The following is a 15,453-nucleotide window of genomic DNA, read 5'->3' on the forward strand; positions in this document are numbered from 1 at the left end:
CACACCAGGGAGGGAGGGGCAGGGAGGCCTCACACCAGGGAGGGAGGGGCAGGGAGGCCTCACACCAGGGAGGGAGGAGCAGGGAGGCCTCACACCAGGGAGGGAGGGGCAGGGAAGCCTCACACCAGGGAGGGAGGGGCAGCACCAGCCCAGCTAGCAATGTCTGAGCAGGAACCCTAACACAGCCTGTGTCAGCCCTCCCAGCAACAAGACACCAAGATACCTCAGGCTTTCAATCTCTCCTATGGCCTCTCTTCTTTTTTTAAAAAAAAGAATACTCACTTAAAGCAATTTACAGTATATACCAAATTCTCAGTCATGGGGAAAAGCTGGCAATTAATCAGTCTATAATTTTTTCATCAAAAATATCAACATAAGAAATAGAGCAAGTGGCAGAGAACTTGCCTGTTTGTATAAATGGCACATTCCTTGTTGTTAATCTTCAAGCATTCACTGTATTTACTAAGGGCATCTTTATAGTTTTTGTCTTTTACACATTGCTTTCCTTCTTCTTTAAGGGTTTTAAACACTTTTTCATCTATGGGACACACAGAAAAAGTGGAATCACTCATACAAGCACCTCTACAAAACTTTAAGTATACTGTAAACTAAGTGCCCACAAACCACACAGAGCTGAAGTCTAAATGGAACATGATTTTGTATATGAATTAAAAAGACAAATTGGCTATAAGTAAAAATTTGATTACACAATGACGACACAGTTTTTTCAAATTAGAAAATAGAATACAAGCGATTGTATCATTTTATCCATATTGGTATGCCTTCTCTCTGCTGGAAATGGTAACTGTGTTGTGAAAAATGAACGAACAAACCCATTAAAGCCTCAATTAGACCTCTTCCAACAGTCCCAAGTTTCCTTGGAAAAACCACACCTCCTCCCCTCTCTGCTCCCGTGGTTTCAGCAAAGCAAAGCCCACCCCAGCCCTATCTTTTGGGGTAATAATCTGTGCTTTACTAACCAGCACATTATATTCCCTTGGCCACAGTTGGCTACTTGGTCAGGGAAGGACCTATGAGAGCCAATGAGTGACAATAAGATTTCTATGGCAGGTTTTGCGAAGGTAATTCTTGCTTTCCCCTGTGGAACATGAGGATAAAAGGAGGGGCTATTTTGTCATTGTGCAATACAAGGGGAGAATCTGTTTGAGAATGGGGTCAACAGAGCAAAAGAGATGCTAAGACAGAGAGCTCAAGCATAACCTCCTAGCCCTGAATCCAGCTGCCCGGGCAGCTATCCTACCTGTGGACTTTCCCACAAGAGGGGAGCCAATAAACAACCTTTTCTGCTTAAGACATTCATGGTTGGGTTTTCTGTTACTGGCAATCAGAGAGTCCCAGCTATTACTGTTGCCTATTATCTTGCCGTGAGCATGACCCTCCACTCAGGATCCATTCCCTTCTTCCTAAGGGTACCTCGATATTCACGCAGCTCTTACTCCTCTCCTACTCAGCCCACATGTCCAGGGGAAGCTGACCCCATCAATCAGAACTTGGGTCTAAGCCAATTAAGGCATTTCTTCATCACAGGGAGTGGCTCAGGAATGAGCATATGACTCATTAGAATAAATACCAAGACAGTTTAGCCTATAGAAAGTGGAGTAGCTCAGTCATGTCTGACTCTTTGTGACCCCGTGGACTGTAGCCTACCAGGCTCCTCTGTCCATGGGATTCTCCAGGCAAGGATTCTAGAGTGGGTTGCCATTGCCTTCTCCAGGGATCTTCCTGACCCAGGGATCGAACACAGGTCTCCTGCATTGCAGGCAGACAATTTACCATCTGAGCCACCAGGGAAGTCCTTTAGCCTACAGAACAACAGGCTAAAAAAAAAAAGCTAGGTCTTTAGGGCAATGTATTTCTTCATTCTTAAATTAATACCACCAAAAGCAGTAGGGTCTCTCTCTCTCTTTGGACACTGATCTGTGCAGTCATTAAGGCTAAAACTGTTACAGTTCTCTATTTCTGGCCATACCCTGAGCCCTGACAAATTGTACCTGATTTTGGAGCCTGCCCAGGTCCTTTCAGTTACTTTGAGCCAAAACTATCTCCTTACAGTTGTAAGTCAACAGATTTTCTGTGACTTGCAACCACGGTTGTCTACCATACACAAAATATTAAAATTTAAAGTTTTAAATCTGTGTATTAACTTTATAGAGTAGATATAAAAAGAAAATCCATAACTTAAATTTTAAAATATATCTTTAAATTCTGTGATCTAAAGATCCTGATAGATGCACTGAATTTATAGTATAAACTCAGAATATAATTGATAACCTTATTTGTCCCTCTGCACAAATGGCAAGGATATTAATTTTTCATCCCTTTATTTCAAATCACAGAATATTTCTGCCTAATGTTTCATGTTTCAAAAGATCTCACACTATGCAGCCAAATGACACTCGCCATAAATCTTGGCATCTATATAAACTCTAAAACAGATTATTACAGAGGATTTTTTCCCTCTAATTTGCTGAAAATGTTTCCTCAAGCTTTTCTTCCCACACTGTTTTTAGGAATGTGGAATCCAGTCTCACTAATAAATATGAACAGAAAGAACTGATTATTCTTGTGCTCATGACTTGCTAGCACATATCTACAGCATGGTTAGTTTTTGCACGTTATTAATAATGAAGAGCTACCCTTTACTGACCAAATACTTTGTACCAGTCCCCACCGATTACAGACTCTAGAAACTAGAGATCTCCACACTTTCCCCAGGACTGCTGCCCATTTAAAAGCCTTGGAAGAAGTTCCCTGCCTCTTCTTTCTAGGCAAGGAAAAGAGTGAGGGTCTAATACCAGCCTTCGGGACATGCCAGTTCAGGAACCTAAGGGGCTTTGCAAGATGAAGCCCAACAAAGACACACATGGATCCCTAAGCAGGCAGTAGAAACAGCCTCAGCTGGCTTTCAGGCAGAAGGCAAGCGTGAAGTCACACTGACTACACACCCTACACAAGGTGCTGAGGCGGGCACTGTGGGGATGCAGTTGTGGACCTGAACAGCTATGATGAAAGGGAGAAGGAGGTACTGCTAAGATACATGTTATAAGGCTTTATTCTTTCAAAGACATCAATTTCATTACACTAGCCTTGCCACCACATTCATGCTATGATGAGAACTACATGGCTACTTAATTCTTTTTCTTATTATTAATAATAATGCTGACTCAACCTTTATTAGGAGCGGCCCTGGTGGCCCAGTGGTAAAGAACTCGCCTGCAATGCAGGAGATGCAGGTTCAATGCTTGGATCGGGAAGATCCCCTGGAGCAAGAAGTGGCAACCCACTCCAGTATTCTCACCTGGGAAATCCCATGGACAGAGGAGCCAGAGCTGTAGTCCATGGGGTTGCAAAGAGTCAGAAACAACTGAGCGATTAAACAATAACAACCTTTATGAAGAGGTTCAGTAAGTTCAGTTCAGTCACTCAGTTGTGTCCAACTCTTTGTGACCCCATGGGCTGCAGCATGCCAAGCCTCCCTGTCCATCACCAACTTTCGGAGCTGACTCAAACTCATGTCCACTGAGTCGGTGATGCCATCCAACCATCTCATCCTCTGTTTTCCCCTTCTGCTCCTGCCTTCAATCTTTCCCAGCATCAGAGTCTTTTCCAATAAGTCATTTCTTTGCATCAGGTGGCCAAAGTATTGGAGTTTCAGCTTCAACATCAGTCCTTCCAATGAACACCCAGGACTGATCTCCTTTAAGATGGGCTGGTTGGATCTCCTTGCAGTCCAAGGGACTCTCAAGAGTCTTCCCCAACACCACAGTTCAAAAGCATCAATTCTTTGGCGCTCAGCTTTCTTTACAGTCCAACTCTATGAAGAGGTTACTGTACGCTTACACAGGCAACACTGAGTATGCTGAGTATGCTGTATGCATATCTCCACTTATTCCTGAGCATAACTCCGTGAGACAGTTACTCACATCTCCCCCTTTCATATACATGAAGACACTGGACGTGGGCAGCAACTCCTTAAGACTCTGCAGTTAGACAGAGGGAGAGCAGGGTCTTGAACTTAAACCCAGGTCTGACGCCTGATATCACGCAATTATTCTCCCGCTCTACTGAGAAAATAATACGCACAGCTCACAGTAACCCTCAGAAGAAATGAGTGCAGGCTTCCCCTACCTGGCATGCCTGGCTGGGGATGGCAACAGGAATTTCCCACTTGGTCTGGGGGCGTCTCTGCCGCAGGCCGCCAAGCCCGCACTTGTGCGGAGGTGGGCACAGCAGGAATGGGTGGCAGCTTCTCCCGCCAGTTTGGGCCATCCAGAGCAATCAAAATCTTTGTTATCCTAAAAAGAAAATCAGTTTCCTCTGTTGATCATGCAGTTTGCTTTTTTATATCACTGAAGGTCACATCAAGGTAAAACTTAGAAATGCTACACAGCTCACAGGGTCACAGAGAGTTGGACACGACTTGGCGACTAAACAACAACATGCATTTGTATACTTTCCTGTAGAAAACATGCCAACTTGAGCTATATGCTGTCCACATAAACTGTCTTTGAAAGGACTTTTAAAAGTTGTTCCAAAGTATGTAACTTTAGATCTTTTTTGTATCAAAAGAAAAATGAAGACACTTCTAATTGGTTTAAGAAATTTTTAAATGTATATGCAATAAAATTTTAATTTTTTAAAACAGTAAAGTATAAACCTAAAATTTAGGAAGTCCTAGAAAAAATGTGCCCCACATAACATTTCATATAATTGCTAAAGTGATTATTACTCTTGAGACTTTAACAGAAGTACTTTAGAACTTCTATACCCAAACTGTATACTAAAAATAGGTATACAGGACTGGCTGCTAAAACTGATGAGGGTGTGTACATGTGTGTGCTTAGTTGCTCAGTCATGTCTGACTCTTTGCAACCCCATGGACTGTAGCCCACCAGGCTCCTCTGTCCATGAGATTTCCCAGGCAAGAGTGGGTTGCCATTCCCTTCTCCAGGGAATCTTCCCAATCCAGGAATCGAATCTGTGTCTCCTGCACTGGCAGGATTCTTTACCACTCAGCCACTTGGGAAGCCCAAAACTGATGAGGAGTGGCTGTCAAATGGAATAGTGCTTCTTTTTGAAACATTAACATATGGTTAAGATACTCTTACCTTGCATTTTTTCATCTCTAAAACGATCTACTCATTGTGTTTTCATATGCATAAAGATGAAAGAATTCGATAATGGAGTCTACTACAAAGACCCTTGTAATAATGACATTTGCTAATGGCTATAAATAATATTCAGATCACCACCCCTGATTATCACTTTCCCATCATTTTAAACATACAAAGTATCATACTTAGATTTTAAAACAAAACTAAATTATGTCTGGGATAAATCTGGTTTTAAAAAAAGGTGCTCCCCAATACTGAGAAAGTCACTGGTAATTAGTAGAATGCATTCAAATTAGTTAACTCAGTAGTACTTTTTATGTGAAAAAATTATATAGAGCCAAATATAATATATACATTGTCCCTATAGTTTCATAAACTTAAATTTCAACAGTGATCTTTGGTTATGATAGCCACATCTCATATTTCAGTGCAAAATATTTTTTTTGAAAAATAATGTATAACCACCCACCATAGCAGAAGAAAAAGACGCTTTAGAAAAAAGAATTTTCAAGCAAAACGTGTATTACCAGCAGAAAGGAAGGAAGAAGCAGCTTAAAAGAGATGATGTGTTGCCAGGGAGTAAATAAGTATATGCAGGGAAATGTAACATATGAGATTCCTGGAGAGGAAAAGAGGAATATGGTTAATGGAAGAAACAAAATAAGCATAGATGTTTAAATTTTTTTCCCAAAAAAAAAAAAGCTGTTTAGATGGAAAAGCAAGCATAAATATAGGGTTCATGAAAAGGAATAGTGAAATTTTTTAATGAATATTTTACAGAAAATATATATGCCAAAACCAGACAAAGCCTCCTCACCTTCTCATAAAATGATATATAAGCAATAACCATTCCATTAAAAAAATGAATGAGTCCTAAAATTCAGTCTGTGTAAAAGCACCTTCTTGAGTACATCTAAAAATTACAATATAATTCTCAAAAAACTAAACAGAATTACCATATGATCCAGCAATTCATGCCTAGGAATACCCCAAAAGGAACTGAAAACAGGCATGCAAACAAAACCTTGCACACGATGTTCACAGCAGCACTATTCACAACAGGCAATGGTGGGAACAGCCAAAATGTCCTTCAACAGATTAATGGGTGCAACACATCCATACAGTGGAATATTACTCAGTCGTAAACAGAAATGACATCATCACACATGCCACACCATGGACCAACCTTGAAAACATAAGCTATGTGAGTCAGGCACAAAAGCTACACACTGTTTCTATTTACATGAACTCTCCAGAATAAGTAAATCCACAGAGACAGAAAGCAAATCAGGGCCTTAATGGGGGTTTCCCTTTGGCGGGGGTGGGATGAAGTATTTTGAACTATTAGAGGTGGCGGCTGTCCAATACTGTGAGTGTACTAAAGGCCACTAAATTGTACACCTAAAAATAGTAAATTCAGTTGTTACGTGAATTTTACTTCAATTTTTTTTAAGTGTAAAAAATGTAGAAGGTTCAGAAATATGAATGATCCCAGTCTCTCAGACATAAATTTCTCCCTTTAGACCCATTCAGTCTATCACTATGAACCAGAGTTCCTAAAACACCTTGTCTCTGGCAGACACTTCAGGTGTCTGTCCACTTTTTTTCACGAGAACCTCTAACCCTGGGAGAAGATCCTACTTTCCCAACCATCTCGGAGACTCGCAGGCAGAGGATGGGCGAATTAATAGCAGAAACCCACAGCACAGGGTCTGCTGGAGAATGCATTCACTCCACACAATTTTACTGAGGATGCCTACTGTACCAAGGTACCGCAACAGCACAGCTGGATAAAACAAAACCCTAACTTCCCAGAACTCTTAGTGGAATGAATCTAAAAGAACTTTATGAAAAGAGATAATATGGAAAGAAGGCACAGCTTGGAGGGAGAGGAGCCTGAAGGGCACGTGTGCCAGGGAAGATGGGTGGGTCAGGGGACAACGTCCTCTCCTAAAGGGCAGAAGGGACTTAGCTGGACAAAAGCAGGGAAGAAGAGCCTTCAGGAGCCCATGTGGAGGCAGCAAGTGATGTGCAACCAGGCGGCTGTGCAGCAGGAGAAAAGGCTTGGAGGGCTCCCAGGGACACTCCTGATTTTACAGGATGGAGACCATGCCCTGAATGCCCAGGGTTCCATCAGGTCCCACTCTAGATCCAATAACCAGTATCTTTTCTTTGCTTCCCAACAGGCGGGTCCCTGGCAACCACGGAGAAGAAGCATCAGGGAAAAGCTGCCCACTCAACACACAGATCTTTCCAACAGTTTTCTCCAAAGTGCAGTGGGACCAGGTGGGGAGGTAAGGCAGGACTGTAAGACACGAGTTCTTATCTTCTTCAGCTTTGTCCAAGGTCCCCTCCATGGTCAATCAGTGCCCTTCACTGACCACCTCCAGTGCTTGTTCTCCAAAGCTGCAGACCAGGGCAGCCTGACCCCTCTGTGATCCCCCAACTCGTCAATTAACGTTCATGCTTGGGGATAACGTGTCTTACGTTAAGTTGTTTCCCCTCTAGCTACATTCTACTTTGCTTAAAGACAGAGCCTATGTCATTTTCCCCCTTCCTCTCTTTGTGTGGTGTGTGGGACATGCTACACTAGGTCAACACAAGGCACAGTGTGACACACAAAAATCCTTCAAAGAAATTATACTTTGGACAAATGGAATTAGAAAATGCCATACATAGCCAAGTAGTAACTTTTCAAAGTTCACGTGGAAGCAGTTTATGAAATCTGGAAGCTCTTACTTTCCCGTTCTCACCTGAGGAGTAAACAGGTCACAATATAAATTCTGTGCTATTTCACCATCCTGTGCTGTGCTTAGTCGCTCAGTCCTGTCTGACTCTTTGTGACCCCATGAACTGTAGCCCGCCAGGCTCCTCTGTCCATGGGATTCTCCAGGCAAGAATACCGGAGTGGGTGGCCATGCCCTCCTCCAGGGCATCTTCCCCACCCAGGGATCAAACCCAGGTCTCCCACGTTGCAGGCGGGTTCTTTACTGAGCCACAAGGGAAGCCATCACCATCCCAGATGAGTGTCTACTAAAGGGCATGTAACACAAACTTCTAGCAGGCTCATGAAACACCCACTGTCCTGAGGAGAAAATAAAAAAGGTTTCCACTGACAGATGTGGTGCCAATGAACGCCTGGAGAAGACTCAACACGGCAGGCTTTGCTACGTTTTCGGATCTCGTCCTGTAATCAGTACTGATGTATGACATCACTGGAAACACCTTTCTAACCCCACAGATATTAACAAATACTAAAATCAAATTCTGTACATCTTGAGTTGCACAGAAGAGCCATATCCTGTGCTGTTTTTAAAATTAAGTGTATATCATATATAATATTCACTGAACAGTAATAAGTGGACCAGGACTCAAAACATATCATGGGATAGTTAGAAAGTTAGAGAGTGAGAACCATTTGGTTTTGAAGGGGTGAAAAAAGGCACGCATCCACGTAATGCCATTAAGGAAGAACATGTCCACACCTTGACCTCGTTCTGAAAGGAGGGGAAGAAACCTCATTCCATTAGAAAACAACTTGCCCTCGGGCAGCGGCCTCTGATTAGGTTACCTGTTAATACTGTCATTTGCTATCTGGATTCCACAGTCTATTTGCAACACTGTTTTATAATCCACGTAAGCTTTCTGATACTGCTCTACAGTTTCATAGGCCATTGCTCGTCGAAGAAGAGGCTTGATAGAGAATGGATGAAGTTCCAGGGCCCTAAAGGAGACAGAAATATTACACGTCATTTGTTATGAAGATCACTCCCTAACTCATACTAACCCGACATATCTGTTAGGACTGAACTCTCACATACGTGCATATCTGATATTTCACCTTGGGGACCTGGCAACATACCAGAAAGGTAAACCCAGAGCAATCAATCTGTGGTTATTTCCCTTCTTTTAAACCAGTCCCCTTTGGCACTTGCTCTTCCCCCAGTGAGACTGAGCTCCCAGGCAGCAGGCACTGCCTACCCCTCCAAGCCGCCCTCCCAGGGTCGCCCCCCACCCCCATGGGCTAACAGAGCCCGCATGGCACCGGGTCAGAGTAGGCTTTGCACCAGGTTCTTGTTACTGACAGATCCAAGGGAAAATTTTATTTGCACTATGTACTTACTAAGGCACTTAGCATAGGACCACAAAAACCTACAATACCTTTTGAAAATCAGCCCTCTAAAGCTTAACACAGTTGACTATGATTTACTTGCTGCCGGTCAAAAATAGACCAGAGGAAATTGAGGAAGTTAGTATACAATGATTTCTGTAAGTCATGAATTTTCTAGTGTACTTTCTATTCTGTGAAGTACTTCCAGTATCACTAGAGATATATTTCAAGGTTATGTTCCTTGGTTTTGTTTGAAGTAACTGCTTAAGGCTACGTCACTAACTTAATGCATTTCACTATACTCTGAAATAAAGTATACAATCAAAAGATGGTATTTGAGTGAAAACTATTGTACTCTCTTAGTTTTAACAAAATCAGTTGAAACTGTAAAGGAGTATTATGGGTCGATACCAACATTTATTAATAGTCCACGCAGAGATCCCACGAAGAGCCTACTTCCTCTCTGATCCACTAACAAGAACCTGCACCAGACTGTCTACAGTGGGGATAAAGGTTTGCTGGTGATTCTACGCACAAGCAGTTTCCATATATCAGACATTTGACCTGCTTCAGGAAAAGCATGATTTCTTCCCCAGTAGATCTGTTTATCCCTGTCTACAGTGATCTGGAAGGAGGAAGCCCTGACAACACCTGCAGGTGTGAGTCACTGCAGATGACATCTAATGTCACAACAGGCCTGGAAGGTAAATATTCATATGTTCAGGTCACAGATGAGGGCGCAATCTGCCCACATGCCTGATCTTCTGAACTTAAGCCACGGGAGACCAAGGGCATTGCTGGTCTTGATCATTACTATATCCCAGCACCTAGATCACAGAGGGCCACTGGAGGCACTCAGCAAAGCCCTCCCAAGTGAACCTTCAGGACCCACACTCTTGCCACCACAAGCACAGATGAAAGCACCACAGATTAAGAAAGGCACAGTCACCTGCCACCCAGAGAGAGCCCTTAATAATTCTTCACATTGTATGGATACTTGACTGCACATGTGGGTGTGCTCCTGGGCTGTATACCACTCACTCTGTTCCAGAAATGTCATTAAACCTAATTAGCATCATTTCTTTGAAAAAGAATCATTTTTGCTCTGCCTAGGTACTAGGATTGGGGATGATTTTAACAATCTCTTTTGCATTGTACTGGATTTAAAATTCTTTTTTTCCATAATAGGTATGTGTTACTCTTGTAACCAGTAAAAGTTATTTTAAAAATAAAAGTCTATTAAAAACACTCAAACACTAGAAAACACGTTTTGGGGTATCAGGATCTATCACCTGTACCCCTGTCTTAAATCTACCTTAGTTTAATGCTTAGGAGATAGTAACTACATGAACACTAATTATAAATATAGGTCACAGACACAAGACTACCCCCATTTTACCAAAGACTTCCAATGCCCAAGGAGCTATTTACCCACAAGATGGACCTGAGATAGGCATGGAATCTAAAGCTGAATGAGATGATGCATTTAATTTATAGCACTTCCCAGCTGAGTAAATGCAAATTTTTCTTTTTAACCACAATCCTGAAAATGAATGTGAGCTTATGAATGGGAATTCCACTAAAGGAAAAAAAGCAAAGTGCAGTTATTCATAAACACACAGAGAACTTTTAAATCAGAGTTTACAAGAGCTTAACTATTCAAGTTAACACAGTTAAGAGAGCCTTCTAATTTCAAGTCCATCAGAGAGAAGCAAAGATGAGCAGAAACAGAATTACTAGGCAACATTCATTTGAGTCTGTCGAAACACTCTCAATGAAAAGTCCAGGGAAGAGTTTTGATGTATTTAGATAACTCAAAAAGGTTCTCTGACAGATTAGGAGCAGTGAAGATATTTTTTAGCTGATAAAAAATTATGAGAATTGTTATATGGTTTTTCTAGTAGTCATGTACCAACATGAAAGTTGGACCATAAAGAAGGCTGAGTGGTGAAGAATTGATGCTTTTGAATTGTGGTGCTGGAGAAGACTCTTGAAGAGTCCTTTGGACCACAAGGAGATCAAATCAGTCAATCCTAAAGGAAACCAACCCTGAATATTCACTGAAAGGACTGATGCTGAAGCTGCAATACTTTGGCCACCAGATGCGAAGAGGTACATTGGAAAAGACCCTGATGTTGGGGAACACTGAAGGTAGAAGAAGGGGATAGCAGAGGATGTGAATTTGAGCAAACTAAATACTTCTAGTGCCACTTCAATTATTATTTTAAAAATAAGCCAAATTAACTGATATTTGATTTAATTCCTGAAAAACAAGTTAATCTTGTCATTTAGGGAAAAAATAGGGCACAACATAGTAATCTTAGGGGAAAATATTCATGTTAACCTCTGTAACCTGAAAGGATGGAGTTCCGTTTGCTTTCCTGTGCATGTACTTGGTGCAGACAGGGACTGGCATGTCACCATTGTCATCCTCAAAGCTCTAACATTTCTGGAACAATTACTGTATGTCTAGCAACTATGCTGAATGCTTCTTTTCAATATCTGCTTGATGTTTGCCTAAGTTCAGTCAAGATGTGCTAGTGTTCTCTCTTTTTCCCCCAAAAAATGCATAAAAAGTTATTTCACAAGTAAATCTATGAAAGTTATTTCATAGGTTCTCCCTTATTTTAAATTTTGCTCCCAGGGAATTTTTCTTTTTCACTGTTTGAAACCTGCTACCACTTGTAATAAAAGTCTGTGCAAATAACTCTCCAAGGAGCAAAGATAATTAACTGAAAAACTAAAACACAGGCTTTCTTTTGAGGTGAAGAGAAAACTGGTTTTCAATACAGCCATACTTCAACATGTCCCCCAAGGCAAATCGTGGTTTCCCTGGCATTAAGATGAATTTGAGAATCATTGCTTTTGAGTAAAATCACCCCAATCACCCAGTCACCTTATGCTGAGACTCATATGTCAGGTATCAAAGAAAACATCTAAGTAGGTCGGTTTCTAGAAAGGTCGGTACTGACCAGCAGAGCCAGATTCCTTGGCCGAGAACACAGCCCTTCACTAAGGACCCTTCACCTAAACCACCACCCATCTCCCCTCTGCCTCCTCCCTCCCCGGCAGGCAATCTCCTACTCTCCTTCAAGACAAAACTCCACTCCAGTCTCAACAGTCTCCTCTGTGACTTCCTCCTGGGTCTCCCCTGAAACACAACACATTTTAGCAAGAAAATGTCTTACACCATATCTCACTTACACCATCTCACTTAAGGATAAAGTAAGTCCACTGTTTTTTAACCAGAGTACTGAACTCACTGAAGGAAGACCTGAGACACGTCTGAAGGGTAATGTACTGGGCAACAGACACTTGAACTGAAAGGTTCTCAGCTGCAAATCGCAAGGTGCCTGACACTATGCAACTCTACTTGGTCTTGTTAGTTATGGGTGGTGGCAAACGTTTAACAGCTGGCTCTCCTGAGAAAAAGGCCCAGATTTGTGGCATTTGCCAATTTTCATAGTATTAGCAGTACTCCAATCATGTCAGATTTGAACTACCAACTTGACTTCAACCAACTCCCCAAATCCTGAAAACGTTGTGAGCTAGCACAACCGTTGATGATGTTGAGACAGACCAAAGTAAATATAAATATAATTTATTTTAAATTTGAATATGTAAAATTGGCAAAAAATACAAGCAGCTCACGACTTTCTTTTTAAACTGCAGGCACAGATAACCAGCAAGTTTTTACCCACATATGTAAACTGATATTGTCAATGAAAAAAAAATTGTTCAACTTATAATCAAGGTGTCCATGTATGCCACTGTCCAAACTAGGGCTTCTAAGAGTGAAAGGGAGTCATACTAATAATTATACCAGACAACAGGAGTAAATGAAGATTGTGAAGGTTACACCAGTACATGCAGCTTCTTACTTTTTAGATGCACTAACAGTAACATATTAATGGCAGAAAGCGAAGAGGAACTAAAGAGCTTTTTGATGAAGATGGAAGGAGAGAGTGAAAAAGCTGGCTTAAAACTCAACAGTCAAAAAAGTAAGATCCTGGCATCTGGCTTCATCACTTCATGGCAAACAGAAGGAGAAAAAATGGGAACAGTGACAGATTTCACTTTGGGGGGCTCCAAAATCACTGCGGATGGTGACTATTGCCATGAAATTAAAAGATGCTTGCTCCTTGGAAGAAAAGCTATGCCAGACCTAAAAAATGTATTAAAAAAGCAGAGACATCACTTTGCCCACAAAGGTCCATATAGTCAAAGCTATGGTTTTTCCAGTAGTCATGTACGGATGTGACAGTTGGATCATAAAGAAGGCTGAGTGCTGAAGAATTGATGCTTTCAAACTGTGGTGCTAGAGAAGACTCTTGAGAGGCCCTTGGAAGGACTGATGCTGAAGCTCTAATACTTTAGCCACCTGATGCAAAGAGCCAACTCACTGGAAAAGATCCTGACGCTGGGAAAGACTGAGGGCAAGAGGAGAAGGGGGCAACAGAAGACGAAATGATTGGATGACATCATCGACTCAATGGACATGAGTTTGAGCAGACTCTGGGAGATAGTGAAGGACAGGAAAGCCTGGCGTTCATGGGGTCTCAAAGAGTCGGACATGACTGAGTGACCGAACAACAATAAATAGTAACTTCTTTCCAAAGGGCTCCTCAAGCAGGCTTAATATTTAATGGTTAAAAAATTTTTTTAAAGATACTTTTTATTTCTGTAAATATATTCATCCATCTCAGTATGTAACTTGTTGAGTACCATGGGTGACTACTGTGCTTGAGGGATGCACACACAATTCCTGACCTCAGAGAGTTTGAATTCCTCTGCAGAGGGTGACATAAGTGCCTACAGGTGTGAGAGTGACAGTCAAGTGTCACAGCCATGCAGAAGACCACGAAGTCTGAGGTGACAAGGAAAGTGGAGAGGAGGGGGCAGCTGAGGAAAGATTCCTGAAGCAAAGCTGTGCAGAGGGCATTACACATACAGACCAAAGGAGAGCAGAAAGCTGAGGGGGGGGCGTGGGCGGGAGAGGGGCACGGGGCGCAGTGTGGTGACAAGGTATTAGTCACTCAGTAGTGTCTGACTCTTTACGAACCCATGGACTGTAGCCCGCCAGGATCCTCTGTCCCTGGAATTCTCCAGGCAAGAATCCTGGAGTGGGTGGCTCTTCCCTTCTCCAGGGGATCTTCCCCACTCAGGGATCCAACCCAGGTCTCCTGCATTGCGAGCAGATTCTTCGCCGCCTGAGCCCCCAGGGAAGCAGAGAGTATAATGATCTGCAACAGCATACTGGGCAACTGAACCCAGGCTGAAACAGTCTGCACAAAATAATGCTTCAGGAAAAGTCACCCTGATGCCACAGTGGATTGGAGGAGGCAGAGACACCGGTCAGAAGGCTTCTCCAATACTCTGGGATCGATGTGGAAAGATTATGATTAAGGTGGTAGCTAAGAAATGAAAAAAGTTTGCACAAACATCTTCTATAACTGTCTTCATATATGTAAAAGGATGTATGAGCTTTATGTGTTAACCAATTAACGCACCTTCAATGTCTTAAAAAATAAGATTTACGCAGAAACTTTAGAAGGGTATTAAATACTGCATTCATCCCACTGAAATGATAATCTGTTGACAAAGCTGAAAAACGGGCAGTTTACCTGTTACAATCCTGAATACAGCCACTGCAGTTTCCGTCTTTGAGGTAGCATGCTGCTCTATTTGAATATAAGATACTTAGATCGGCTGCACTTCCACTTCCTAAAAATCACATTTAATTAAATGGTTACAATCCATTGGCGGAATCACAGTTCAGCAGAAGACTGAGGTCTCCCGCGGCACCGCGGTCCTACATCCGCGGCTAACACGGCTACGAGCAGCTGCCTGTGCCCGCGCCGGCCGGAGGCCAAGCCCGTGACCGGCAGCTGCCCACGCGGCGCGCCCCGAGGTTCGGCCGCATCCGCCCTGCCCTCGGTTCCCGGGAAGGGAACGGACGCAGCGGGCGCTCGTCATTCGCAAGGGGCCGGGGAGACCGCCGGGCGCAGCTCACTCACCTGCGGGCTCCAGCTGCGCGATCGCCGCCGAGTACTTGAGCGCCGCCTCGGAGAACTGCCCATTCTGAAAGAGCTCGTTGCCCTGGCTCTTCAGGGCGGCGGGGCCCATCGGGGCAGAGGGCACGGGCGGGGGCGCGTCGGGTCCCGGGGACGCGCCGGCCGCGGGCTCCCCGGCGCCCCGCCCGCCGCC

The 15,453-nt window shown here is 43.0% G+C and overlaps 1 protein-coding gene across 1 annotated transcript in view; it reads right to left on the reverse strand.

Moving 5' to 3' along the window:
- The window catches only part of SPAG1 (sperm associated antigen 1), an 85,047-nt gene that overhangs the window by 10,051 nt on the left and 59,543 nt on the right, over positions 1-15,453 (reverse strand). The window contains exons 11-15 of the mRNA XM_040260985.1: positions 15,264-15,429; positions 14,871-14,970; positions 8,707-8,859; positions 4,150-4,316; positions 406-538 (exon numbers count right to left, since the gene is read on the reverse strand). Of these exons, the coding sequence (XP_040116919.1) occupies positions 406-538; positions 4,150-4,316; positions 8,707-8,859; positions 14,871-14,970; positions 15,264-15,429 (719 nt within the window). The remainder of the gene's footprint in view (positions 1-405; positions 539-4,149; positions 4,317-8,706; positions 8,860-14,870; positions 14,971-15,263; positions 15,430-15,453) is intronic.

This window comes from Oryx dammah, unplaced genomic scaffold, assembly GCF_014754425.2.
Source record: "Oryx dammah isolate SB20612 unplaced genomic scaffold, SCBI_Odam_1.1 HiC_scaffold_19, whole genome shotgun sequence".
NCBI classification, from domain to species: Eukaryota; Metazoa; Chordata; class Mammalia; order Artiodactyla; family Bovidae; genus Oryx; species Oryx dammah.